Here is a 27,067-nt window from a genome sequence, read left to right as displayed (position 1 = left end):
AGCAACTGCATGGCATGATGTTTATTTTGACATGACAAACTGGCGTGGCTTACACTGGTGCAGATGCAACAGATGGCGTGGATGCTGACATCGATGCCGCGACCGTCGTCAGATTTGATGGAACGTTCGGCTTCTGTGCCTGACGTTTGTCCTGCACATAGCGCTGCCGTCCCAGCTTGCGCAAGCTGGACGACCGCATGGCACCGTGGCCGCGTGTGTCAGGAACGCTGGTGGCGGGGGGAACAAACTCCGGTGCAACGCTCTCTTCCCCTCTTGTATTGGCCAGTGAAGAAGACGTCACTAACGAACCGTTAGCAACGCTCTTCATTGCCTTATGGACGGAAGAGCCATCGGCAGACAACAGAATGTGCTCAGCAACTTTAATAGACTCTTTGTCAGTCTGATCTAGAATGGAAATAAACTTTCTGGAGACACTCTCGGGCTGTTTGGGAGTGGGTGCCTCTTCTTTTCTTGTTTTCATCTGGCGCACTGCGTGTATCGCGGTTTCAGCCAGTGATACTTTCGTGCCCAGAGGGGAGGTACGTCGGGTTGTCAGACTGATGTTTCCTGTCGAATAACGATGTCCAGGCCGTCCAACATTGCCCGGTAGTGATAAAGCAGACAGGTCTGGTACTGATCCCGTTTCCATCCCAAGGAGACCATTCCGTTCCGAAGTCCTGTACATCAAGCAATCAATAACAACAGATCAGGCAAAGATCACAGTAAACTCTGCACATTGAACAACATCCCGTAGCTCCAAGTGGGTGCTTTGAAGCACATCCTCAAAAACACCTGTAGGCGTGTGCATTAGAGATTCAATGACCAGACAAGAAAACACTTCAAATTCTATGTGGTGTAGAGTAAGCTGGATAGTGGCGGTCAGTTCACCAGTTGAATGCTATGACCACAGCATGCACAGGTTGCTATAGCTTCTGTTGTAGCATTACTCTATAGCAATGCATCGCTGATGTCTAAGGTTTAAGGTGTGTGCATGCATGTGTATGCACAGTTGCGCTCGGTGAAATCCGACCCAAAGTGCAAAACTGGCTCCCTGTACCAGTTTTGATTTCATCATTGTATTTGTACATTTATACGTCCAGCCACAGTTGTGCCACTTCAAGGGTATCAAGGGCCGTGCAAAAGGAGGGCGCCACATGTGCACTCTGGGTCGGATGACTCGGATTTCACCGAGCGCAACTGCACATGCATGTGTGTGTGTGTGCGCGTGTGTGTGTGCGCGCGTGTGTGCGTGTGTGTGTGTGCGCGCGCGGGCGGGTGTGAGTGTCCGTAAGTGTCTTTATGATACCAAGAGTACATTAGCTCCCAAGAGTGTGGAACTCTGGATACCCTTTCTACGGGGTGTTCTTGTTGTACGTTCCCAGCACGTTTTTAGAGACCAATGGAGTTGAAAAATAGCACTCCCCGGCAGAAACCCACTCAGCATGATCATGACAGACGTTCAGACTGCGTGCACGCTAGCCTCCGTTGTACGTAGTACGAATCGTACTTTGAATATGTGATGTGAGCTTTCGTCGTCGGACACACTGTATGCAGAGTTGCACACTCTTGGGAGCTTATTTACTCTTGATGATACCAGTATCTGTAGTTTACACATGCTAAAAGAACACAAGCATGGAAAATAGCACAACTATTCCTACTCACCAGGAGTTCCGTGCCGAGTTTGGTGCGGAGTTTTGCACACACAAAGAAATGGATGGAGACTTTTCAGGTGCCTGGCGCTCTGATGCCAGTTTGTTATGCCGGAGAGAAACGGATTTGAGCACTGCCCGGGGCTTGAGGGTAAGCAGGTCTGACATAGCTAAGACCAGCATGAGCTCCTTCCGGGCACACCTGGACACAAAGAAAAGTGACACATGAGCTTGATGGCCATTCCATCCCACAATACAATCACGAGAGCATACCAATTGTAGACCAAGTGCATTGGGAAAAGAAGGCAATGTTTTGTTAGATAGAAAGAGAGTTCCAGCTCAACAAGAATATTTGCCAAGGTGTCAACTGTCTCAGCAGTGGATTCAGAATACCTGCTATATCATGAACATACTCGTATATTAGAAACAGGAGGTGAGCAGCCATGTACTCACTCTTTTATTGTTGATGCTCGCACCATATCATCCTCCACATCTAACCGCATCTGTTCCACCTCTGAGCGCATGGCTTCTGCTTCTGTCTGCAGTTGTGTGGCTTCCTCCTTAGCTTTCGCGTATTCACTTATCTTCCTGTTCAGGAGCATTTCGTCACGTAGCTTAACCAACTCATTGACTTCCGCTTGGAGACGCTCCCGCTCCTGGGACAGAGTATCATGCTGTTCGTAGAGCAAAGCAGAAAAAGAGGTAGAGAGCATGAGAAGAAAGAGTACATTAGACCGCACCAAATAAGTCTTTGGTTTCAGGTAACATGGCCAGAAAAATACCGGTCGGTCGGTCGGCTTTCTTTTTTTTGCTGATAATTTTTATGCATGCCAGACCGGTATGCACATTTCAGTACACATCCTAGATAGAAATGTGTGGTCGATAAATCGGGCATACATGTAGACTACATAGCAATCAACAGCTCGATCAGACTGCCAGGAATAGTCAAACTGGTCATACTCAGACACCGAGCAGAGCAAAGCTCCGAGACATTGCGCATCAACACATCGTTCAGCGATCGTCGGGGGGCCAGGAACTACAGCTTGGCCTGTATCTCCAACGTAAAGAGAAAGAATCGGCGTCCGAACTAAAAATGAAGCAGAGTTTCTAAACTAACACACGTCCGTGTCGAAAATATTACGCTTGGCAAATAGAACCACCCTGCACCGAATCCGACTCGATCGAGTCAACTCGAAACAAAGGACTGAAATGTCTAGCCGGCCAGAGCCAGGAGCAGGAAAGAAGAGCCTTGGCCTTGGACCTGGCATAACGCGAAGTGCGAGCACGTACATGTACATGCACATGCGTATGATGCGCATATGCACGAATGAATACAAAAAAAAGAAGAATCGGTCGGCGCTCAAACATTGGTCGGTCGGGTTACCCGAAAGAGCCGAAACCAAAGACTTATTCGGTGCGGCCTTACAAACAAAACGACACACCGCACACAATCACAACTGGATGGGAGAAGAGTGTGAAGTACCATATTTTCTCTAATAAGAACCAGGGATTTTTTATTACTTCAATGATAGCTCTGCCCACACTACTCTAAGAGACTGTTATTGTCAGAGAGACATACCTTTTCAAAATTCATTTTCGAACACAACAAGGTATACATGTAATAAAGGAAATGGAAACATGCACTGTACAATGGCGACTTTGACCCCACACCAGGCTAGCACCTGCGCAGTCCGATTTGTTCATACATCATGTACATATGGGGCCAGTTCATCAACAACAATGTGAAATTTCATGTCCACAAGAGAGGGTGTTTTCTCGCCATTCCACGCCACGGCAGACAAGTAGACACACAGCCTTCATTGTGCAATGCAGGCAAAACTCAACAAACTGCCATTCACTTTTATCGGCAGCCAGTCTGCGTGAACCCCTGTGCCAAGTCTTTTTTGGGGAATGATGCTACTCGGACTCACCCGTGACTTCTTAGATTGCTTGGCATCCTTTGCTTCGTCGGGATGACCCTTTTCACCCAACATGGCTCTCCTGCTGTCTTGGTTGTTGGCAAATTTTCTGCAGAAATTGAACAGAAACGGGAGAGAAAAAAAGCAGTGTATCATAATGGTTGTGGTGTTTTCATGGTAACTGCCTGTAGAGAAGAAGGGCATGAAAACTATGCTGGCACTTTGATTCAATAATAAAATTATAACAAAGGGTTTGCTCCCCACACCGGAGCTCGCGCTATTCCGCCGACTTTACTTGACACTTGAGCAAACCCTTTCTTACAAATCATCGCCGAAGTCGCAACCACTACTTCGTAAAATTATAACAGATTGCACAATTCTAGGTATAAAGTAGCCGAGGTCAGCGTTTCTCTAGGAGAAAAAGCAAGGAGGGCGGTTGTGACCGACTAGCGCCCAGGGCACCTCAGTAGAGAACTTACGCCAGTTTTCGCCACTCATCTGATATGGACTTCCCAGATAGATCTGCACCAGACCGTCGCTGTAATTGAACAAACGAGGGCAGTGAAATAATGCAGGTTTGCACGCCGTACAGTTTATAACGTAAAACGCCATAGACTAAGTACCCCTGGCTGGCGAGAACAGTACTCATGTACGCCATATGGTCACTTTGCACGCACCCACAGGAAAGCAAGGACAAAGATCACGAATTTTAATGCTGTAATTAAAATGCAGTGATTTGATGAACAACTCTCTGAGACATGCAAAACGGGCCCCTTGTCTCCTGAAGATCAAAATGACTTGGGCCTTGGTCACACTACGTCAAATTTGACGCTGGGCGCAGCGTCAAACCCAGCACTTGACGCTAACGTGGAGTCACACTGCACTTTTGCTTTCACCGTCGCGGCCTGACACATTTCACAAAACCACGAACCCCATTGTTACGACTAGTGGTGAAAGTTGGCACTGAGATCCCGAGTTCGAGTACTCTGATTCTCTCCGATCGAATATTCGAGTATTGGAGTATTTTTCATCTCCTAAAAATTGCACACCAAGGGCATTAAAATAACATGATACAACCCTGATTGAACCGAGTAGCAGTCATTTTTCTCGGGTATATTGGTTGGTGGGTCATTTGGGCTCTCTCTACTCGTGAACAAATGTTCACCACACAGCCTGCACATCACCATCTGCCGACTGCTGCCCTGAAACTGCAGATTTCTGTAGTAAATGCATGTACCATGTATGAACGAGTACTCTGATTTATTCCGAGTACGATTATTTTTGAAAAAACCGAGCGAGTACTCGAGTACTCGGTATAATTGTTTCACCCCTAGTTACGATACACTATTTTCAAAAGACACTGTTTTTTCATGCAAGTGCTTGCAGCAGCAGCATCAACGCAGCCGATTTGCCCGTGTCAGACGCTGTTGCGTCTGATGCTCAAATTTCCCCGCGTTTTCGTCAGTTGTCATGAAAAACTCAAGATTCAGACCCTGACGCAGCATTTTTGACGTAGTGTGACCCCACTCGGAGAACAAGGAGAACAAAGGAGAACAAACTGCTCGCACCACATGTCTCCGAAACAAACTTCAGCAGGCGATGCCAAGCAAAGGCAACAGCAAGTGGGCTTACCTTCTTGGTTTTGTCGAAGTCGCGCACCGGAGCTTCATCATCAGAGTCCCCACCGAAGACAGCCCCCTGCATACAATCAAGCAAAATACGCACCATGCAGCGGTCAAAGCGAAATTAGAGCAGCGAGTAAAGTGTTTATGCATTGTCTCCAAACACATGGCGAGTCTAGACTTCCAAGATGAGTCCAAAGCCACCATAGACAAGAATAAAACTTAATCCAAGCTCTTCATGGTCTACTGTATAGATGTTTGGGCATGTACTAAATTGGACGAAACCAAGATGACCAAATTGTTGAAGGATCCCGATTCTAGTAAATGAAACACATATACAGACATACGAGCGTGCATGCACACATATTCTCTCTCACGCACACACACACATACACACACACACACACACACACGCACACACAAATACACACACACACGCACGCACACGCACACACACACATGCACGCACGCACGCATACCTGAGACATCCTGTGGTCATCTTCGGCATCAGAAGTGATAAACTTGCTCTAGGAGAAGAAACAAATACAAAAGCCAAATTCCAGAGACGTGTGCAAATCGAGACGGAACCATGAAAACAGAGGCAGTAGTTTGTACGGTGGGAGAATTACCCATGACGTTCTTGGTGTGTTCTCAGCATGAACAAGTAATGGGAAATGTTCTCTTTTCTGGCCAGCATTTGAATACGAGTGCTTAGAATAGTTAGATTCCGTTGAGCTGAATGACATACACAGCTTTACAATGAGCATCTATCTTCTTTCTTGAACTAGGACACTGAGCCACTAATAAATGTAAAATAACAGAGAATAATTCAAGCGGCAGTTCGGAGGCGGTGAGAATAGTTTCGCAATATATTTATTCGCGTGCAAAGACGCAAATCCACACAATCAAGTAGACACTTTTGAAGAAAACGTTTGATAGATGAAAGGAAGTGTCTACTTGATTGTGTGGATTTGCGTCTTTGCACGCGAATGAATAAATTGCGAAACTATAAGAGAATATTTATAGAAAAGAAAAAGGACTACAGTTATGTCCACTAACACCACCAGTTACTAAACACGAACACCACCAGTTACTAAACACGAACACCACCAGTTACTAAACAATCAGCTCATGCGACATTATAGCATAACTTGTAGTTCTTTGGTCCTTTTTCTTTTCTATCAATTAATCCTTGGCTCTCCACCCGAGTCCACTCTTGCACGCCTTATAAGAGAATATATTGCACTTTCTGACTGCTTATTGTCTTGTTGCAGCGGTGGACAGTTACTTCATACAGACAGTTACTCATTCAGACAGTTACTCATAACAATTATCTTCGTTCTAATTGATGTCATGTGGAAAGCATCAGTTTCCCATCTAATTGCCCGGAATGGTCAGGAAAGACAGGCAGAAGTTGTACTTTGAAAGAAAGCTCACTTGCAGCACCCACACAACACACCATGCAACAACAATGCAGGACACTTACAGAGCTGGGCAGCACCTGAGAGAAACACAATGGAAGCAAAGCATGCAGAACTCAATGAGACAAAATCTCTTCCAATACAACATACATGACAAATGGGCACAAACATACATTCGTACGTTGTACTTTGAATTATTAAACAGTGTCACTGAGCTCAGAGCAAATCAATTGAACTTTTCACACGGCCTTCATATCATCAAGAGTGTATAAGCCCCAAGCGTGTGCAACTCTGTTTATTGGGTCTGCGAAAACAGAATTTCACATCACGCGCACACTATCTGCACCCTGTGCATGATAGCCACAGGGTGTTACACAGCCCCACGCTGGGTACAGCCAAAAGTATATAACCAAGAGTGTAATGTATATATAACTGAACCTATCTATATGTCTATTGCTTCACTATTCATTGATCATGCTGAGAGCCTACATGGGTAGTGTTTCACCCAGTATGACAGTTTGCCCTTTCATCAATCATCGTCGTCTGCTGCACACGGTGCATGGATGTGTTTCCTTTGTTTTGCATTGCTTGGTGTATGCACGCTTTCAGTCTTATCGTGCTATCGTTAGTTCCGGTATGGTGCTTTGCTGCGAGTCTTGCGTGCTGTGCGTAGAAGTCGTACCACCGCATTCAGTATCGCCAAGAGTACATAAACCAGAGTGTGCAACTCGGGATGGTTCCTGTGGGAGCGTAATCCGTGCACTACGTCATTTCTGACGGCATGGTAAGCCACAGGTACGGTGAAAAGTTGCGTAACCAGTCGCGGTGGTGCAGGTCACTGAGTTTGTCCTGATTTCGGTTTTTTGATACGAATAGCCTGGTGACTTTACTTGTCGGTGGATGTATGCAGCGTACACAGTCACACAAAACACCGAAATCCTGAAACAGGACGTCTAAAATCAAGCAAACTTGGCTGATTTCCGAGCTATGAAACATGAAAATTTGAGCTGTACGCAAGTCGCGGCTTGGCTGACCTCATCAGGGTGACATAGTGCACGAACTGCGCCGTTTCAGATCTGATGTGCACAGTTGCACACTCTGGTTTATGTACTCTTGGTATCGCTCTAGCCCGATAATTCATATGCATCTGAGTTGGCTGTACTCAGTGGCCTTTTGGGAACTCTTTGCCATGAGTTCATTAGTAGTTCTTATGTTTTCGTTTTGCTCTCAAATTTGTTTTTGCTCTCTCTCTCTGAAATGTTCTTCCCTGAACAACAACTAATTACTTTCGTACTGCCTGTTGATCGAGTTGGTGTGCATGCCTGCGTGACTGAAGTTCCATAACAAGAGTGTGCAACTCGAGAGTCTCTCATCCCAAAACGATTCATTTTTACGACAGTCTTTCGTGGCAATTTGGCCCACTGACGCCATCATGCGTAGCCAGAGATCAGACGTGTGAAGAAATTGTGCATCGCAGCTACGGTGGTCAAAGCAGAAGAATAGACGGTAGATTAATGGGTCCTGACCCTGATGAGCATACGCCATATCCACATGACATGCATGAAAAGGCACAGAAACTTGATCAAAATTCCGCCAAAAATGAAGCAATGAAAAAATCCCGCCATGGGCGAGTGAGTCCATCACAGCTCAAGATAGGAGCTGCACACTTCCGGTTATGTACTCTTGGAGCAACTTTCTGGTGACCGTTTTCAAGCTTAACCTGTTAAACCATGCCCTGTGCTGCAATGCGAAACTCTGCCGCTGAAGCACTGGATAGAGAAAGTGCACTCTTGGGGTTATGTACTCTTGATAGCATGCACTCTATTGGCTACATGTCAGCGAGAGAAAGCTCACCAGCCTGGGCTGCACAATGTTACATTCTTCATCAGTATCCAAAGCCTCACTGCTACACTGTATCGCATAAAGCAGGAAACAACACAAAACCGAATACTATGCTGAGGACAGCATCAGCAAAGTGCTCTTTGCAAGCCAAGCCTTTGCCGAACTGCTATCCAAAGACAGCTTAGCCTCAAAATACCTTGCTAGCCAAGTTACCCGAGCCCTAAGGAATAGCACGAGCAAATGGCTATAAAAGCCCGAATCAATCCCAGCTTGAAGGTCCCAATACGGTGCAAGCAAAAGCGGTCGTTAAAGCCAGGTGGTCTTTAGAACCAGGTCCCATACATTCGTGGCACATCGGATCGTGTACAAAACGTTACATGAGCATGATTGTACTTCAAAGCACTTCCATGTACTCATATTGACAGGTGTGGAGCATAGAATACTTTCGTGCAGGCAAAGCACGCCTCACTCAAGTGCATGCAGCGCATCTTACACCGCCACTTGTCACTTCTGTTGACTGCATGGACTTGCTTCGGAGCGTGCTTCAACGCTGTTACAGTCAACCCTGCCAGACAAGATGGCACTTTGGGCTAGTTCTGCTCGCTGTGTGCAGGCCAATATGGCACTTGGCACACTAAAAGTCGGTCGCTGGTCGCACAAGGCAGGTGGTCGCTGTATCCAGTGCAGTTTCTGTGTAGAACTGTCCGTGCATGGAAAAACGACCGTTGAAAACAGGTGGTCGCTAAAACCAGAGGTCGCTTACACCAGGTTTTACTGTATGAGCATTTCGTACTGAAGTGATTAGTTCGATCCACAACCTAGACCTCAAGCCAGCCAGTGTACAAGTGTAAAAATCCAATCAAAATGGCTTTGCTACGCTGCATGCCACACACATCAAGCGTTCAGCAGAGAGCAGCACTTACGGAACGAGCAAGAGAGTCCTCTCGCTTCAGTGCTTCCACTTCTGGCGAAGGTGCAAGAATCTGAACAGACAAAAAACACACACACACACACACACAAAGACTCCTTGCTACAGCTTTTGGGCAGCCTGCTTGAGAGGCGAAGATGAAAAAAGTCACAAAACTGCACATTAAAATGGATCTGGGGGCAGGTTGCACTGGTAACTGTGCAAGACACACTACTGGAGTGGCATTGTGAGAAGAGGTGGTTGGCTGTCACCCTTCATTTCAAATTCATTTGTCATTGGCAGTCGTTTGACGAGACAGGAAAAGTTGAATAAATACAAATACAAAATGTATAATAACAATGAACACGGCATGCAGGTATTTATATGGAGACTACGCTATCAGGCCGTGGGAGAGTTGCGTTGCCTAAACTCACGTTGATCTGGGTCAGCTTGCCTGTGGATTCCACCAGTGGACTCTGGAACAGTATCAGAGACAGATGAACAGACAGATGAATCAACATGTGTGAACGCACCTGCAAGGCCATCAGCTTACTCAAAGAAAGCTAAAAGCAATGCATGGGATACCTGGAGTTAAGCTGTGATTTGTCATCATCGGCAATAGTTGGCAGATTAGTGAAACCAAGCGATCTTTCCAAGAACAATTCAAATGTGCTAAATTCCTTTGTGCGTGAACACACAACCAGAACATCACACTGAGGTGCAGTACTATGAGAGAACACCAGAGTGCTTGATGCCTAGAAGATACCGGTAGTACATCTGCACAAATCAGTACGACCTTGTGCAGGGAAAGTTAACACGTGCATTAGGAGCTTGAAGAGGGAGCTTCAAAGTGCTCTGAGTACAATAAATGGGCCTCTTCAAAGTGCTCTGAGTACAATAAAGGACCTCGGTCACTACACATGCACACGGTCAGTGTATGGCACACACCAAGAGTACATCACACGTTTTTCTTTGCACTAGTTTGTGCAGGATCAAATAGGGCTTTGTCCAGCACAGGTTCAGGACACGTCTGATAATACGTGTACAGTGCGCATTGCATCCCACAAATTACGTCAACTGGAAATTCTGTCGAGGCGGCACCCATAGTTGAGTTGCACACTCTTGGGGGGGGGGGGGGGGGGGGGTATATTATACTCTTGCATACAAGTACACTGACTGTTTGTTTACATCGCTGCGCTATAGTATCATCAAGATTGCGAAAACATATCAAATTACTTTGCTGAGCTCTCTGGTGATTGAAAACTACTTCTAAAAGGCTACAAATGTCCACATCCTACAAATTCCAGTTAGGCGCAACCTGTTCATTATACAATAGGAAATTATGAGTAAGCATGCTATGTACCTTGAGGCGCGGTGAAGAGGAACTACTTGTTTTAACCTGAGGAAAACAAACCAAGCAAATTCACTCAAACCAAAGGAAACGACAGCAGCGCCAATGACATCAACCACAACACCAGCGACAACGACTTCTCTTATTGGCCACAGGCCATCGTGACAATAAAAGATTTCAAACGACAGCAGCACAAGTGTGTGTGCGTCCGTGTGTGTGTGTGTGTGCATGTGTGCGTGTGTGTGTGTGTGTGTGTGTGTGTGTCTGCGTGCACGTGGCCCGCGAGTGCATTCAAGCGCTTGCATGCAGGTCTGTGTTTGCTAAGGGGGGGGGGGGGGTGACGTACAGCATCGACACCAAATAAGATGGTGTAACAATTCTGGTTAAACAGGTCTCTCATAGCATTCTAGTCAAGCTGCTCACCCAAAAGAACTGCTTTTTTCTGTTGCCATGACATTACGACTGTAATTCTCACGGCGACACATCACAGGAGTGCTACCGTAGTAACGCACATATAGGCGCATGTGCCTATATTCCGATATAAGGCCGAGTAAAAAAAATTACTAGATGATCGTCCTTTTTTTTGGAAAAATCGGGGAGGGCGGGAGGATTTTATTTTTATTTTTTTACTTTTTACCCTCTCATGCACACAGTGTACACAACAACATCAAGGTTTTTTTTCTCTTTTTTTCTTTTTTTTCTTTTTTTCTTTTTCTTTCTTCAGCAGATCGATACTGACGTTGTGATATACTAGTAGTATGTGGTCCATATAGTAAAGAAAGTATTAAACAAAGCGTGCACATGTTTCCTGCATCCGCGATCGGTAAAAAACCAACGATTTCGGCAAAAACTCACGATTTAAAAAATAAAATATTTCTTGGGGCGCTGACAAAAACTGGGGCGGACGGGGACGATCATCTAGCTTTTTTTTTTACTTGGCCTAAGGGCACTCTCACTTATAAGCGCATGCTCACTACCAAAATTCTCACTTTGACACAATCACGGATAAAAGTCTGATAAACAACATACAGGAACTATGAAACTGACACTACAAGACCTAGTCAAACAGAAAGACTGTGGCAAATGAACTCTGATCGCGCGTGCACGTTTAGGTGAAACATTATCATTTTTTGAAAATTGGATTCGTAGCAAAAATCCACTTTTAAGCGCATGTGCTTATATGTGCGTTATTACGGTAGAATGACAGTGTTCTATGCTTGTATGACACCAAAGATCATGAAAATAATTAATAGAGTGGCTAGTGGCTATGCTTACTCTGGAAACTCCCAGCTGATTGTTGCACTCCTCATCTGTATCAACTCCAAGGCTAGTAACTGACGACTGAAAGCAGAAGAGATTGTTGGAGAATCCCTGTCACAACAACTGCCAGCATTCGGTCGCCAAAGTATCCTTGCTATATTCAAAATGAATCACAAACTATGACTGGAGTCTTATTCACTATTCAGATTTACACTTATAACAGAAAACTTGAGCATTAAAGTTACTTTAATGAATTCATCAATATACTGACAGCGGGTCTCCCTCTCCCTCTCCCTCTCTCTCTCTCTCTCTTCCTCTCTCGCGCGCCATGTTCAGGCGCATATCAAGTGCGTCTGCCTCAGCCACTTTGTTCACAATGAAAATCAATTCATATTATAGAAAGGGTCAACTTTGTGTTGAATATTTACTCAAACTGTAGCTAGCTTCAGGTTTCATCCATCAAAACCATATAATTACGTACACGTATCACGCAAACCCATACATAGAACCTAAGCAACCTCCCGAGGTCAGATGGTAGGTGTTTCAAAGGGCAGTGTCAACTTGTTGAGTGTTGAAAACCTTCATTTTTTTAACTGGTTTAGCATGATCAAGTCACATCGGTGATAAATTAAGAGTTAGTGTCAAAACTTACTACAGCACCATTGGAGATGCTAGGCCACTCAACACCATGCACCAGTGTCCTCCGAACGTTGGACAAGGCAGAGTTACTCTCTTCATCGGTATCCACTGTCAATATGGACATTGTATCCACGGACGGTGCAGATATGCACAGACTTTCACAAGACAATATTAGACTATCGCAAACTTGGTCCGGTTTAGCTTCAATGAAGGGCTATTATGTTCAATCAGCCAACACAACAAGACAGAGTTCAGTATGAAACGATGAACAAGAAAAACGCGACAAAAGATCACAAGGTTAAGCATTAGCTGAATGGCACATTTTTTAATGTACTACTACAGGTGGAATCCTGATAATTCGAACCTCAAAATGCCAGCAAAAAACTTCTAATTATCCGGGCATTCTAATTATCCAAACATGAACCCACAACACAATATGTATGTCAAAATGCTCCCATGGTCACGCAGAGTTGCGCTATGGACCTTAGACACAGATTTCACGGATACTGAACTGACCAGCACAGCCTGCTCATGCAAACTGAACTTACCAGTACAGTGTACAGTGAACTTCGAATTACACTTTGCTAACTTCGAATTATCAGCACAAATCCCACACATTTTCTATGTAAGTGGAATCCAAGGAACTTCGAATTAACGGACATGTCCGGTTCGAGGTTCGAATTATCAGAAAAATTTATGTGGGAATCGTATTGACAGAAATCGGTCCTGGAAAAACTTCTAATTAAGCGGTATGTTCGAATTAAGCCATATTCGAATTATCAGGATTCCACCTGTATATGGCACACAGTGCAGTGGCAACTTTCAAGTACAACAATTAGTATAGTACAACTGATTTACATTCACAAACAAGTTCAGAGTAAGCAACTGTTTCCTTACACAGAGCGGCTTAGTAGCAAAGTGAATAGTGAACAGTCGTGGTGAATAGTGAATGTCATTCTTGTCTGATGATTGTTTTTCAGTCTTGTCTCGTGCATGCCGTCAGCGTTATTCGCGTGCATTGGAGTCGATTTACTTCGAAATTGTTTTTTATAGTTTTTTTTCAGGGTGGAAAAACAAAAAACAAAAAATGAGGAGATACAGTGACAAGAACAATTACAAAACATTTACTTCGAAGTACATCTTTACTACTTCACAAAGTACTAATAGGCGATTCACACGACAGGCAAATCCACGTTTGTCAGGTGCCCGCAGGAAGTGAAACGTGAGGCTGCAGTTCACACGGCGGCGGGTGGCGGCCAGAGCTCCCGCGAGTATCCGGTGAGTATACGGCGTTACTGTGGTGATTTGGAATGAGTACCCAAAGACAAAGGCCAAACAACCAGGGTTCAAGACTACCGTACGATAGTACGACCTCACAGCCTCATAACTGTAAAAGTGCCCGCAGATGAGTGCATGCGCGGGCAAAAAGGCCATGGACACTTTTGATTCCCGCGGGTAAATTTTGGTCGCCCGCAGGAATATCTCCATGGTGACTTTCCTGTAAACGTGGATTTGCCTGTCGTGTGAATCGCCTATAAGACGGTAATGTGTAAGCAAAAGAAAGAGTGTTTTACTCTGAAATTATAGTAGTTAGGGGAGGATGAACAATAACAAGCCCTGCGATAAGAATAGAGAACCCCTGCACTGTGCACAGTATTCCGTAGTACTTAAAAAGTTACGATAGAAAGTTTTTTTTCAAGGTTAGAATGTTTGGGCAGGTTAGTACCAAGAAATTTACATTGTGGCTGCACATGAGCACAACCCCTCTTCAGGTGGACTCGAGTCATGAGTGGCACTACAAACAGGAATGACCGTACTTGGTGAAGCATTTGTTTAAACGGGATTTACAGACTTAGAAGTTGCGACTTCGGCGGTAATAGTCATGAAGTTGATTGTTGATTTACAGAGTTGTGTGTTTACAGCAAATACAAATTCCCACGTGAACTTTCGATTTTATCAGCATAAGTCATTATAAAAGAGTTTAGGACTATCAGGGAAAACATTTGATCCACAGCATTGGAATGCGCTGTTCTAATGGCATTCATTCAAATCAATGGAAGGACTCACATAAAGTTCATGGTTTACAATTTTGTTTGTTAGAGGCGCGCCTGACTATCAGTTGCAAGGTCACAATTAATTGTTGTTCTTTTCACTCAAGATTAGGAAATTGACCATATCTTCACCAACAGCAGGTGGATCAGACTATTGATGCACGTACCCACACATGCACCCCGCACGTGCACACATACACACACACACACACAGAGTACAATACAATAGTGCCCATCCGGAGATGATGGCAGGTCCTGAAAGGACGGACAGTGTTTCAGTCACGGGGAACACACACACACACACACACACACACACACACACACACACACACACACACACACACACATGTACACACATGTACACACATGTACACACATGTACACACACACACACACACACACACACACACACACACACACACACACACATGTACACACATGTACACACATGTACATGTACACACACACACACACACACACCTCAGACTTCAGACCTGCCCATCGCAGAAGCAATGATAGCGAACAGCTATGTTAGACATAGCAACTTGTGCTGGGATTACACCATTCAACAGTTTGCAAGGCTGATGAATTGACCGCCACTATTTTTAGACACACACACACACATGTACGCACACACACGGACAGCTCTCGTGGTGAAGGCAACCCCTGGAAACAGACACTCACAAGTGTGTCTCCACGCGTCATAGATGAAATAGAAACAACATCTTCATCGACGGATGACTGCGAGAGTACACACAAAGCAGAACAATGAACACATGTTATAGAACATGAACAGCATTCTTCAAGATGGTGTCAGTCGCACAGAAAGGAATGGTGTGTTCAGGCATGTCATGGTTACCTTGTTGCTATCGTTTCCGAAAAAGAATGTCGAGCGCATCTCGCCACTAGCACAGCTTGATGCTCGTACCTGAAGCAAGGCAACACAGAGCAATGTTCTCAAACACAAGGTTGACAAGACAGGACAAGACCATTGGGCGCGGCCCCCTAAACGCTACAGCTACAAACACGGCGAGACACCAATGTGTTGCATTTCATCCTCGATGACTTACCCTTGTGCTATACTTGAAATCAAGAGAATCCTGCAGCAAGCAAAGGCAACACCAAAACACTAACGTGACAATACTGTACATGTACCCATGTGTACTATATTATGTAAGAGTTGCTAAACCTCCCTATTATTTGGGTGGAAAACAAGTGGTCACTAAAGTTCGAAATGCAACATAAATCAGATACTGTGCATGTGCTGATGGCTCACGACAAAGATGGGAGACAAGGCGGGCTGTGGACAATCAAGGTGTCGCAGACTCACCTGCCTCAGCTTAGAGTCATCATCCTTGCTCTGGCCGCTGGGATTAGATCTTACTGACTCGTTTCTCATCAGATGTCTGCACAAGAAACAAGGCAATGACATGGAGATCAGACCGAGAAAGAACCAGCATTTATCATTATCATACTTTCATAGATTAGGCAGTAAATTGAGCCATGTCCACTAGACATTTGCAACAGCAAAATGAAATGAAGTTCAGATGATGGCCACTGCCGCACTGGCAATCCTTTTGTTACTGCAACGTAATAATTATAGGAACGTCATCCGCTTTATTTCGGTATTTGACAGGGGCGGGGGGGGGGGGGGGGGGGGGGTGTACAGGTAGCCCATAGTCCTTTCTGAAGGGGCTGAAGATAAGAGACCTCTTGTTTCAATCAGCCGGGCCTACATTGTAGTGAGGGAGGTGCTCATCTCCTCGGAGGTTCTCATCTCCTCAGAGGCCCTCCCTCGCTGCCTCTGCCTCCCCAACCAAAGTCAGACACCAAATCCCAAATGGGTCTTCTGTGGTGCAAACTGTATTCCTACTGGAACGAACTGGGATCAAACCCGCAACGTGCGATGGCCTGCGGTATAAAAAGATCACTCTTCATTCAGCACTGTACATGGATATCAACTCACTTCGCTGTTCGGCTACTTGATGCCCAGGTGGGTGATTTGTTCTTCGACTAAAAGAATAGGACAGAACAAAGAAGAATGCTATGTGCTGCGATGCACAGAGTGCGTGAAGATTGCCACAAGACAAAGGGCAAAAGACCTCCTCAAAACAGAAGCAGACAGCAGTTCAAAATTATTCTGAAAATATAATTGCTCCTATACCAGTATACATCCACTTTAATCACCACCACATTGCTCACATGCAGGGCTTCAATACGTACACAAATTACACAAAGTACACTTTTTATGGAATATAAATACGGTGCCCACATAATCACCTTCTTCTTCTCCTGTGCCATATCAATAAGACCAGCAAAGCTGGACCGTGACTTCGGGGATTTAGAAGTTGATGTTGCATTCAGAGACAGCCCGCTGCCAAACGAGCTGCTGTTCTGTGCTGCAATGCCACCAGACGGTGGGGGTAAATCATCAAAAGGGAACGACTTTCCACGACTATACAAGCAGGAAGAGCAGACACACGCACGCACGCACGCACACACGCACACACACATACACACACACACACAAATAGAGAGACACATACACACACACACACAAATAGAGAGACACATACATGTACTTGTAGATTCGAAAAGATAAAGATGCTCACAATGTACAGTGAAACCTGCCTAAGACGACCCCTCAAGGAACCTTGAAAACGTGGTCTCTGTTACCAGGCGGTCTCCTTATCCAGGGACATTTGACTGGAAATAGCATCCCTTGGTCCTGGTTTCAGTGGTCTTCCAGGACAGGTCGCCTTGACAGGTTTTACTGTACCAGCACATGCTTCTTCCTTGACTGACTCTGGACTACTCCCAGACAGCACATAAGGTCATCAACCAGTGAGAGGTGAATTGGCTGAAAACACTGCATTTTTGATCAGGGAGTGGAGAGTCAAAGGTTTGATGAGCTTCTTCGTGCGCTCTCTGAGCGGCAGCGGTGAGCTAGTCAAGTGTTAAAGGGGAAGTGCATCGATTTTTCGAGTAGGGTTCAGAAGAAAGGCAATTCGATATCGGTTCGAATGGCATATCTCTCGCTTCCATACGATAAGCCAAACTTGCCAAATCACCAATTGTATACTCACGTTGCCATAGCGACCAGCGCAGTGATGACGTACGAAAGGCTTAGCTCCATCACAGAGATGGTCGATCACTGCAGAAATTGGTCATTTTCATGATTGTCTTATTGTATCCACGATGTGAAAGAAGCGCTGTGTTCAATGCTGTTAGTGCCGTGAACTGTTTATCGGCCTTCTACATTTCCCTTTGCTGACTGTGCCTGGGAAATGGTCCCTCTAGGAGAAGATGCTTGGTATTCGCCATCTCTCCTGAGACATTTTCAGCAAACTTTCAAACCTACGACATTATTTCATTCGTCAATCTCCACCACCCGTCGTCTCACCTGGCTTCAGAAGATGTTACGAGAGATAGGAGAGTCGCCAGGAAGCATCACATCCATCTTCAGGAAGTGGAAAGAGCAAACGGCATGGAGCTTGGTTGGGGGAAATGCTGAACGTCTGATTCGTCCCAACCAAGATTTCAGCATTTTGTTCGTCACTATTTCCGCCTGTCTGCTGATGTTTTCGCACTCCAGCTTTCTCCTGTCGGTGTCACGTCCCAGTACGCAACCGAGAGGACTACTAATAAACAGTTCACTGCACTAACAGCATTGAACACAGCCCTTCTTTCACTTCGTGAATACAATAAACCAATTGAAAATGACCAATTTCTGCAGTGAATCGACCTTCTCTGTGGTGGAGCTAAGCCTTTCGTACGTCATCACTGCGCTGGTCGCTATGGCAACGTGAGTATACAATTGGCGATTTGGCAAGTTTGGCTTATCGTATGGAAGCGAGAGATATGCCATTCGAACCGATATCAAATTGTCTTTCTTCTGGACCCTACTCGAAAAATCGATGCACTTCCCCTTTAAGCCGGCAGGAAGAGGAGCATGCTTGCACATTGTATCAAACCACTGTCCCACAACAATCACTAAAGCTACTACAGTACCACTCATACTTGCCAAGGGCTTCACAATCACAATCGCCAGCCTATAAGAAACGCCAATCCTTCATCACGCTATACCAAGGCATTCTCCTGTGTGAAGTGAGCTGATCTTCAAAATTGGCAAACTTTACAAAAGCTAGCACAAAACAGAGAGGTTCCAGGCTGTCCAAGAGAGTGCTCAATACCGAGTGGTAGAGCTGGTTCAAACAATAGGAGGACAGAGGAAGTGTTTTTGCTCAGAGTTTCACGCACTAAGTTTTCTGATGATCGCTTAGTGCGTGAAACTCTGAGTAAAAACACTTCCACTGTCCTCCTATTGTTTGTTTCAAAACCTAGCACATGTATACTACATAGTAAAACCTTCAGAACACACAGCTGGTGGCTGAACGTGTAGGACGTATAGAAAGAATTCTCAACACTGTCATGCACACGCGCAGAAGAAGAACAGAAGTGACGAAATCTCTCGCGATCGAGAAATTCACGCACGGCACGGCAGAAGGAAATGTACAACATACCTGGTATATCCGGGACTTGGTGCAGAGCCAGTAGACTCAAAGGACTCGGCGCGATTGACCTGTAAGGAAGAGGGGAAATCCACGACAAACAAGTTCAGAAAATACCAATAGAGCATGCGTACAATGTCATTGACTCATTGCCAATGCCATCTGTACACCCTTTCTGGACAAAGTGGGTAGTCCGCCGATCTGAAAACACTGCAGCACCCTATTCATTCTACAGGCGTGTACGTATTGTGTACACTCTTCATCATTGTGTTCTTAGTCTGTCAGATTGATAAAGGGCGGTAGCGGATAACAACCGCGACATGAAAGCTCCATAATGAGAACAAGCAAAGAGTGTTTCAGTGGGCAACTTTTGACTGCACTTTTGCCGGCACTTTCACAAATTGGACTGTATCATGTCATCGACAGTACATCTACACACAATAGGTATTGCAGGAACACAGAGAGGCAATCCAAGACGACAAGAACAACAGTTGCACGCTGCCATTACCACAGCTCCACGGACTTGACATGAGCCGGATCTGGTACGATGACTGACCAGAGCACTGTCCGGCAACTCAGAGGAACGCCGCAGCCGCTTCTGAAGCAGAGCATTCCTGGCCGCCAGCTGAACTTGACTAGAACTGAAAGTCTCACGGTCTCGGATTCTCTGCAAGGCCATGTTCGCATATATCACAAAACCAAAATGAATGATCATGTGAGGTGACGCAATTTTTGTTGACTTTGCCAGCTACCCCTTGCAAAATAACTTATTTCAATACCTAGTTTTAGCAAAGTATCAGCATGCAAACTTTACTGTGCTGGACAAGAAGAATAACATTGTTTTCTTTTCTCAGCCTAAAAACTAATCTTTTCTAAGCACTCGCAGACTCCATTGCAGCCACTCACACATTACAGGGTACCTCACTTCAAACTCTCCAACTACGGTCTCTTCGCTGCATATTAAAGTTCACTTCACTTCCAAAATAAATAAATAATATTAGATATAAATGGAATGCACCAAATTTTCGGGCATGGCCCATCTTCAGGGTGAAAAACCATTCACCCTCACCCTTTGAATGGTTTTTCACCCTGAAGATGGGCCATGCCCGAAAATTTGGTGCATTCCATTTATATCTAATATTATTTATTTTGGAAGTGAAGTGAACTTATGCAGCGAAGAGACCGTAGTTGGAGAGTTTGAAGTGAGGTACCCTGTAAAAACTAATCTACTTTATTAAAACAACCCTAAGATAATTATAAGTAATTATAACTCCAAACAAAGTGCCCTAGCTTTCTAACAACTTTTCGCTCGTGGTGAGGTATACCGGAAAACAGAAAATACGGAGTATGCCCGCACATCATGCCTTAGGACTCACCTTTGGAATATACTCATCATCAAGTTCATCCTGCCTCCAACCAGCCACCCCAGACCGACGACTTCTCATAGGGAGTTCTTCACTTGTATCCGACAGTGGACTCTTCGGATGTCCTGATACTTCTCGAGGCTTTTCGTTTTCAATGCAATCCTCGTCCATACTATCGCTTACATGTGATTGACTGATGGGCCGTTGTCTTTCGGAGCTAGTACTAGACGGCCGATGTTCCAGTTCCTCATCAAACATGTCTCCCTCTTCCGCCTTCTCTCTTGCTGCTGAATCTTCATCGGCATTCTCCTTGGCAGCATCACTTGCCAATGGTGCTTCGAGCTCACAGAAAACCTCGTCACTAGAGTCTTTCGTCGCCTTCTCTAAACATGTCCGCTCAGCAGCGTCTGCTCCTTGCTGTTGTCTTTCCAGCTCTTCCTCCTCCCGTCGTTTTCTCTCTTCCTCCTCGCGTTGTTTCCTTTCTTCCTCCTCTCGTTGTTTTCTCTCTTCCTCCTCTCGCAGTTTTCTTTCTTCCTCTTCAGCCAAGCGCTTCCTCTCTTCCTCTTCAGCTAAGCGCTTCCTCTCGGCCTCTTCGGCTAAGCGCTTCTTTTCGGCCTCTTCGGCTAAGCGCTTCTTTTCGGCCTCCTCAGCTAAGCGCTTCTTTTCGGCCTCTTCAGCTAAGCGTCTCTGCTCTTCCTCCTCCTTCCGTCTCTTCTCTTCCTCCTCAAGTCGCCGGTGCTCGGCATCATCCTGTTCACATTGAGTGGACAGTGCCACTGCCAAGTCGTCTTGCATTTGTAACGACTGCAGCAAGCAACCAACACAAGAGCAGAGGACATCATGAAAGTCAGCTAATGCTCGTAACACACCTGACATTCCTGGGATGCAATAATGCAGCTACAACCCAGATTGATGAAGAGAACAGCAATCACACATCATCGAATTCAATACTTCACTGTTCTTTTGTGCGCTATGAGACAACGGCAAGCTGCTACAAACCGACAGGCAGCTTTCGTCGAACCATTGAGCAGGAACTACAGTCTACTAGTACTTACCATTGATAATAGATTGGCAACATTCTTCTGCTCGAGACGGCGCAGATAATCTGCTTGGGCAAGGAAGCGCCGTGCATCTGTGACAGTACAGAAAAGGCAAACACAACATGAATGTGTTCACTGCACAGCACCGCGATATGTTCACTGTTTCAAAGATAGCTAGTATTCTAAACACCTTGCATGAACTCACACAGCTGCATCATAAAGAAAAGGGTGGCTTGTCAACTGACAACCTCTGAATTCGGTTGCTAACTTACTCACTCAAATACTCAGTCAAAGCACTGAGTTCCTTTACACTGGTTCTGACGATGGGTGACTGGTCCAAAACGTCATAACTTGAAAAGACTTTTTTAAGTAACTCCGTGCTTTGATTGATAATTTACATAAACTGCGGCATATTACGGAAGACTTACTCTTTTGACATACGAGGACAGCACTGAGGAAGTGCTCCAACTTGTGGCACAGTGTCTCATTGTGGTAGAAGCGAAGGAACACCTGCAGGATTCAGACAAAGAATGGATGGGCAGGCAGGTTATGAAGTGAGGGGATGCCAAGCACTGTAGTATTCACATACGGTATTAAAGTCAACAAATATTCGGCGCATATTTATTTTCGACTATTTTCGGCCTGGTCATGTTCGGCCGAAATTTTGTTTTGCAAGGTTCAGTGTGACAGTGTATACAGGCAGCAGCAGTACAGGCCGAAAAGTTGATGTGGCTGAAATGGGTTTCAGCCCTGGGAGGCCGAAATTTGAATGAGCCGAAAAATTGTAGACTTACAGTACATGAAACACGTATACACATGTACTCGTGTAATGCAAGTGTACATATTGATCAAGTCTGTAATGGCCTATTGATTGTGTCGTCAGAGCTGTCGGTCAAAGGCACTAGTGAGAAGGCAGTTTTGTGCTCAACTTCCGTGCAGGCTTGGTACACGGTTTCGCTGGTGTGGGAAACGCTCAGGTGTGCCGCCATTGGAGACTGCCGGCCTTAATTTTCCAAGACTAGTACATGCATTCAGTGGGCCTTTACTGGAGACAAACGTTTACAGCCGAAATTTGTTTTAAGTCACATATCAGATTTGTTAATACAGCAAGTTTCCTGACACATAATAGGTGCCAGGTCATAAAGGGACCACTGCACTAGAGACCACGCTCATATTAGAGAAAATACAGTTGGGTAATCACCAACTTCTACGCAGTCACTTGAACACACGTGGGACGTTGGCTTCTCCTCACTACGCTGAATTTCAATATCCATGGCCATAGAAGGGTTACTAGTACCATGGCCAGTATTTCCATGCTGTGGCGATATCTCACCTTTTGCAGTCCGATGGCATAGCTCTTCAGCTCCAGTTTCTCAAGTACAAGTTTGCATGCATTAGCGTCCATCACATTGTTGGCCATCCAGTCATATCTAACAGCGAGATGGCCATATCTGTAGGCAACCATTCATGAACAGGGCGAGACAATCATGTGTGCAATTTAAAATGTGCAGCCCAGCGCAATATGCAGGTGACACAAGTTAGTGCATTTGTGAGAGACAATTCAGAAATAATCGAAAACACAAAGGAACGGTCACTCGCTGGAATGCGTTAGTGGCACTTTTAGTAAGTACAAATCTGACACAAAGATATTTCAGTGGATGGTTAGGTTGGCAACAAACCATCAGCACTCACCGAGCCATGAAAGCAGGGAACGACAGGCGCACAGGATATCCAGCCTGGCGTATGCGGCATGTGTCCAGCACACCCGTGTACCGAAGCTGTCGTTGAACGAAATCACGCTCGAACAAATTGGGGTTTAGTTTGGAGTTAGGTTTGATGCATCTATGCAGGAGGAACAGATGACAAGACCAGACCAGGGATTAATTATTAACATGCTGTGTTGCAAACCGAGAGCGCAATGTGGAGTGGTGGAGTTGCCTATTGTACTACCAGTATACAGCATTCCACCAGGATTCTGCAAGGCAATAATTTAACCGCTGCATTGTGAATTCCAATCTGAACACAATAGAAAACAACTTGAACGCATACCTGCCAAACTAGTACCACGTACACACCAGAAAAGTTAACGAGGGTCTTACCGTACAAAATGAGGCATGGATACCAACATCTTGCCCATTAAGTCTCCGAGAGACATCTGGATGTGAACAATAAGATACAAACAACACCAAAAGACGAAAGAAGAGTCAACTCAAGTACGTCACTCAACATATGCAGTGTTTCAACAGAGCCATGCAGCCTGAAGATTTAGCAACCGCGCATAACATTATGAAGGGTATTACCGTAAAGAGAGCGTTCTAGAACGGTGTATGTACATGCATGTAGAAGTACAAGTCCACTACACTCATCGGTTATCCAGACCCCGAAGTTAAGGTCACCCTTTGGGCGAGTTTCAGTGGAAATAGTACTACTCTTTGTCACTTTTTTTGTTTTCGTCCAAAGAATTTTTGGACTAAATTTTGATAAAATTTAATTTTAATGCAGGACTTAATGAAAAGGCGACGAGGAGACAATAACTTTATTAATGCGATTAATAGTATAAGTGAAGCGGACATTACAAAAATGATGAATGAGAATACATGTATCTAAGATGGTTGTTCCTAATCGATTTTCTTGAGACTATCATCAGGGAAAGTGATGATAGTCTCAAGAATGATGATAGTCTCAAGAAAATCGATTAGGAACAACCATCTTAGATACATGTATTCTCATTCATCATTTTTGTAATGTCCGCTTCACTTATACTATTAATCGCAGGACTTAATGTCGATCTGTCTAGCCTTTTACTGCGCTTCAACATCCATGGACGAAAATTCCCACCAGACGAACTGCCTTTCTTTGGAGTTGGACAAAATTATTTCACCGACTAAATGTTCTGCTTATACAGCACATTCAGCACAAGCGCATATCTTGTCACTTCATCTGCCACATGAGGTGTGACACACGCGAGGCAATAGCTTACCTTGAAGAAGTTAGCTATCGTTGTGGACGACTTCTTGCCAGATTGCCCGTTATTTTGGCTCTTCCGCGACCTCCTGCAAGCAGCAGAAATGCAGAAGCCACTAACATAGCATCACACAATACAGTGATATCATAATTTACACATGGAGCAAAAAGCAATTGGCTTACGACTGAAAACAAGCACATACATGTCCAAGGCCATGTATGCTTTCAACTACAAGGGAAAGGTCAGTGCAACAGGGCCCGAAAGAGAATATTTACAGTGCAATCTCTCACTATTAAAGAAAAGAAACCTTTTTAGAAAAGGCGAATGCCATGAGCTTACTTCGTAGAACGCTTGCCGAAGTTAAGTCCACCTTTTGTAGAGCGCCGGTAGCTGGACAACAAAGGACAATTACGGTCATAGAGTTATTCTCCAATGAACAACCCATCACCCAAGAACTGGGATTATTGAAGAACATCACAGATAATTTACGCAGTGTGTGCATATAGCAGTCATACTGTTTGTGTGAAGTAAGCCTCCAGGTACTCGTGCAATTCATCTGACCAGACAAAGTACACTACACAGCAGCTTATCCTTGCAGGGTCCAATTGCAAAACAAGTGCGCATGTGTGTGTGTGTGTGTGTGTGTGTGTGTGTGTGTGTGTGTGTGTGTGTGTGTGTGTGTGTGCGTGCATGTGTGCGTGCTTGCGCGCACATACACGCATACCTATCAACATGCTGGCCCATGAAGAACAGCAGGTGCGGGGCCGCCAAGCAGGAGGAAATGAGATAAAGTAGGTCGAGAAACCTAGGACACTTAAAATGCAACACGAACTGAGCCACAACATTACCTCTGCTTCTTTTTCGTCACATCAAGTTCTATACTTCTCCTGCACATAACACACATTTCGTACCACAATCATAAACAATGTTATACACCCTGGTCAATCTGGATAAGGGCTGGGGACAGGCATCTTAATGGGAATGCCATGGCTACTAGTATACTGTAATGCCAGCATAACATAGGCATATCAAGGAGTGTAGGGTTCAGTATAGGCATACCGTATGTCCGCACCTTTAAAGCCGTGGCGTTATATTCGATTATAAAGCCAGTCTCAGCTATAAAGCCATGGGCTTCATAAATGAAATGGCATTTGAAGTATATTTTGCAAAAAATGAAGGAATAAGTACTATGCTAACAAACTTACAGCCCAGCAGGAAGGGTGAACAAGTAGATTTAGATTGAAATTTCTGTGTCGACTTTGACTTTTTATGGCATGGCGTAGTGGGTGAGTCATTTTGCATCTAAAATATCTAGGAAAGCAGCGGTGTTTCGAGTATAAGGCCATGGCTTTAAAGGCGCTGACATACGGTATCAAGGAGTGTAGGGTTCAGTATAGGCATATCAAGGAGTGTAGGGTTCAGCAATGGAGCACTTCTACAGTCCATTTCAAAACTATAGACGCGTAGGGTTTTTGAAATATTTCAAATTTGGCTGGAACTGTTTGAGAATATTGCTCAGGTCCGCTCCACAATTACCCTCATATAGTTTCTAAACAATTGGATTACAGACGCCCAATTTGGAAAAATTTATGCACAAAGTGATCACAGATTTTATGTGGTATAGATGCTGGCATAACGGTTTTTGCCTAGGTACGCGTCTATAGTTTTGAAATGGACTGTACACCCTCTACAATGTTCATCTGCAAATGGTTGACTTTTACCTGCACATAACCGAAAGAATTTCCCAGAATTAACCGCTCGAAATCATGTTCCTCTCATCAAAACTACTTTTGAACTTCACAAACATGTCGTCTTAGAAGGGTAGTTGTTCCAGGATCTCACAGCATATGGCATAACAGAGCAGAACAACCCATGGCCTAACTGGCTGCTGCCGGCAAAGTAGCATGGGTAACAGTCACCAACGGAGCAAAACAATCCGCACACGAGTTGACTCACTGGCTCTTTAACCTGGACATGGTACACACACACATGGAATACACAAATGCACATACACACACACGCGCACACACACACACACACACTTACACACACAAACACACACACACACACACACACACACACACACATACACACATACACACATACACACATACACACATACACACATACACACATACACACTTACACACTTACACACACACACACACTTACACACACACACTTACACACACATACAAATACACACATACAAATACACACACACACACACACACACACACAGAACTCAGGCATGTGAATCATCCATGGCAAGTCCAAGCACAAACATCACACAGGGAAGAAGAAAGACTGAAACACAGTACTTCAAAATCGTGGGAAAGTGCTCAGGTGTATATCCATAATGGGTGTTGCAAAACCATTACCAATCATTCCAAAGCAGACAAGTGTGGCTGTTTGGTCAGAGACCAGCAAACGGCTCTGCGTTGCCTATACAGCTGCAATGCCGTAACTTCTCTCTTGTTTGTAAAAAAGGTAGCCCAGAGGCAGCAGTGCATCAAGGGTCTCTTT

General features: G+C 44.9%; 1 protein-coding gene across 1 annotated transcript in view; it reads right to left on the bottom strand.

The window, feature by feature from the left end:
* Positions 1-25,486, bottom strand: part of LOC135822512 (protein split ends-like) — a 40,593-nt gene extending 15,107 nt beyond the window's left edge. Inside the window, exons 1-31 of the mRNA XM_065335294.1 lie at positions 25,390-25,486; positions 24,881-24,931; positions 24,557-24,629; positions 23,676-23,731; positions 23,269-23,418; positions 22,910-23,027; positions 22,005-22,086; positions 21,592-21,668; positions 20,549-21,340; positions 19,681-19,839; positions 19,185-19,243; positions 16,942-17,116; positions 16,628-16,674; positions 15,992-16,067; positions 15,732-15,761; positions 15,521-15,589; positions 15,346-15,402; positions 12,624-12,824; positions 11,987-12,052; positions 10,724-10,759; positions 9,795-9,836; positions 9,377-9,436; positions 8,466-8,522; positions 6,677-6,691; positions 5,670-5,717; positions 5,201-5,266; positions 4,048-4,106; positions 3,581-3,677; positions 2,103-2,323; positions 1,663-1,851; positions 54-677 (exon numbers count right to left, since the gene is read on the bottom strand). Coding sequence (XP_065191366.1) covers positions 54-677; positions 1,663-1,851; positions 2,103-2,323; positions 3,581-3,677; positions 4,048-4,106; positions 5,201-5,266; positions 5,670-5,717; positions 6,677-6,691; positions 8,466-8,522; positions 9,377-9,436; positions 9,795-9,836; positions 10,724-10,759; positions 11,987-12,052; positions 12,624-12,824; positions 15,346-15,402; positions 15,521-15,589; positions 15,732-15,761; positions 15,992-16,067; positions 16,628-16,674; positions 16,942-17,116; positions 19,185-19,243; positions 19,681-19,839; positions 20,549-21,340; positions 21,592-21,668; positions 22,005-22,086; positions 22,910-23,027; positions 23,269-23,418; positions 23,676-23,731; positions 24,557-24,629; positions 24,881-24,931; positions 25,390-25,445 — 3,908 coding nt within the window. The 5' untranslated portion in view covers positions 25,446-25,486. The remainder of the gene's footprint in view (positions 1-53; positions 678-1,662; positions 1,852-2,102; positions 2,324-3,580; positions 3,678-4,047; positions 4,107-5,200; positions 5,267-5,669; positions 5,718-6,676; positions 6,692-8,465; positions 8,523-9,376; positions 9,437-9,794; positions 9,837-10,723; positions 10,760-11,986; positions 12,053-12,623; positions 12,825-15,345; positions 15,403-15,520; positions 15,590-15,731; positions 15,762-15,991; positions 16,068-16,627; positions 16,675-16,941; positions 17,117-19,184; positions 19,244-19,680; positions 19,840-20,548; positions 21,341-21,591; positions 21,669-22,004; positions 22,087-22,909; positions 23,028-23,268; positions 23,419-23,675; positions 23,732-24,556; positions 24,630-24,880; positions 24,932-25,389) is intronic.
* Between the last annotated feature and the right edge of the window lie 1,581 nt (positions 25,487-27,067).

This window comes from Sycon ciliatum, chromosome 8 (assembly GCF_964019385.1).
Source record: "Sycon ciliatum chromosome 8, ocSycCili1.1, whole genome shotgun sequence".
NCBI classification, from domain to species: domain Eukaryota; kingdom Metazoa; phylum Porifera; class Calcarea; order Leucosolenida; family Sycettidae; genus Sycon; species Sycon ciliatum.
This window is presented reverse-complemented; position numbering and strand designations above follow the sequence as displayed.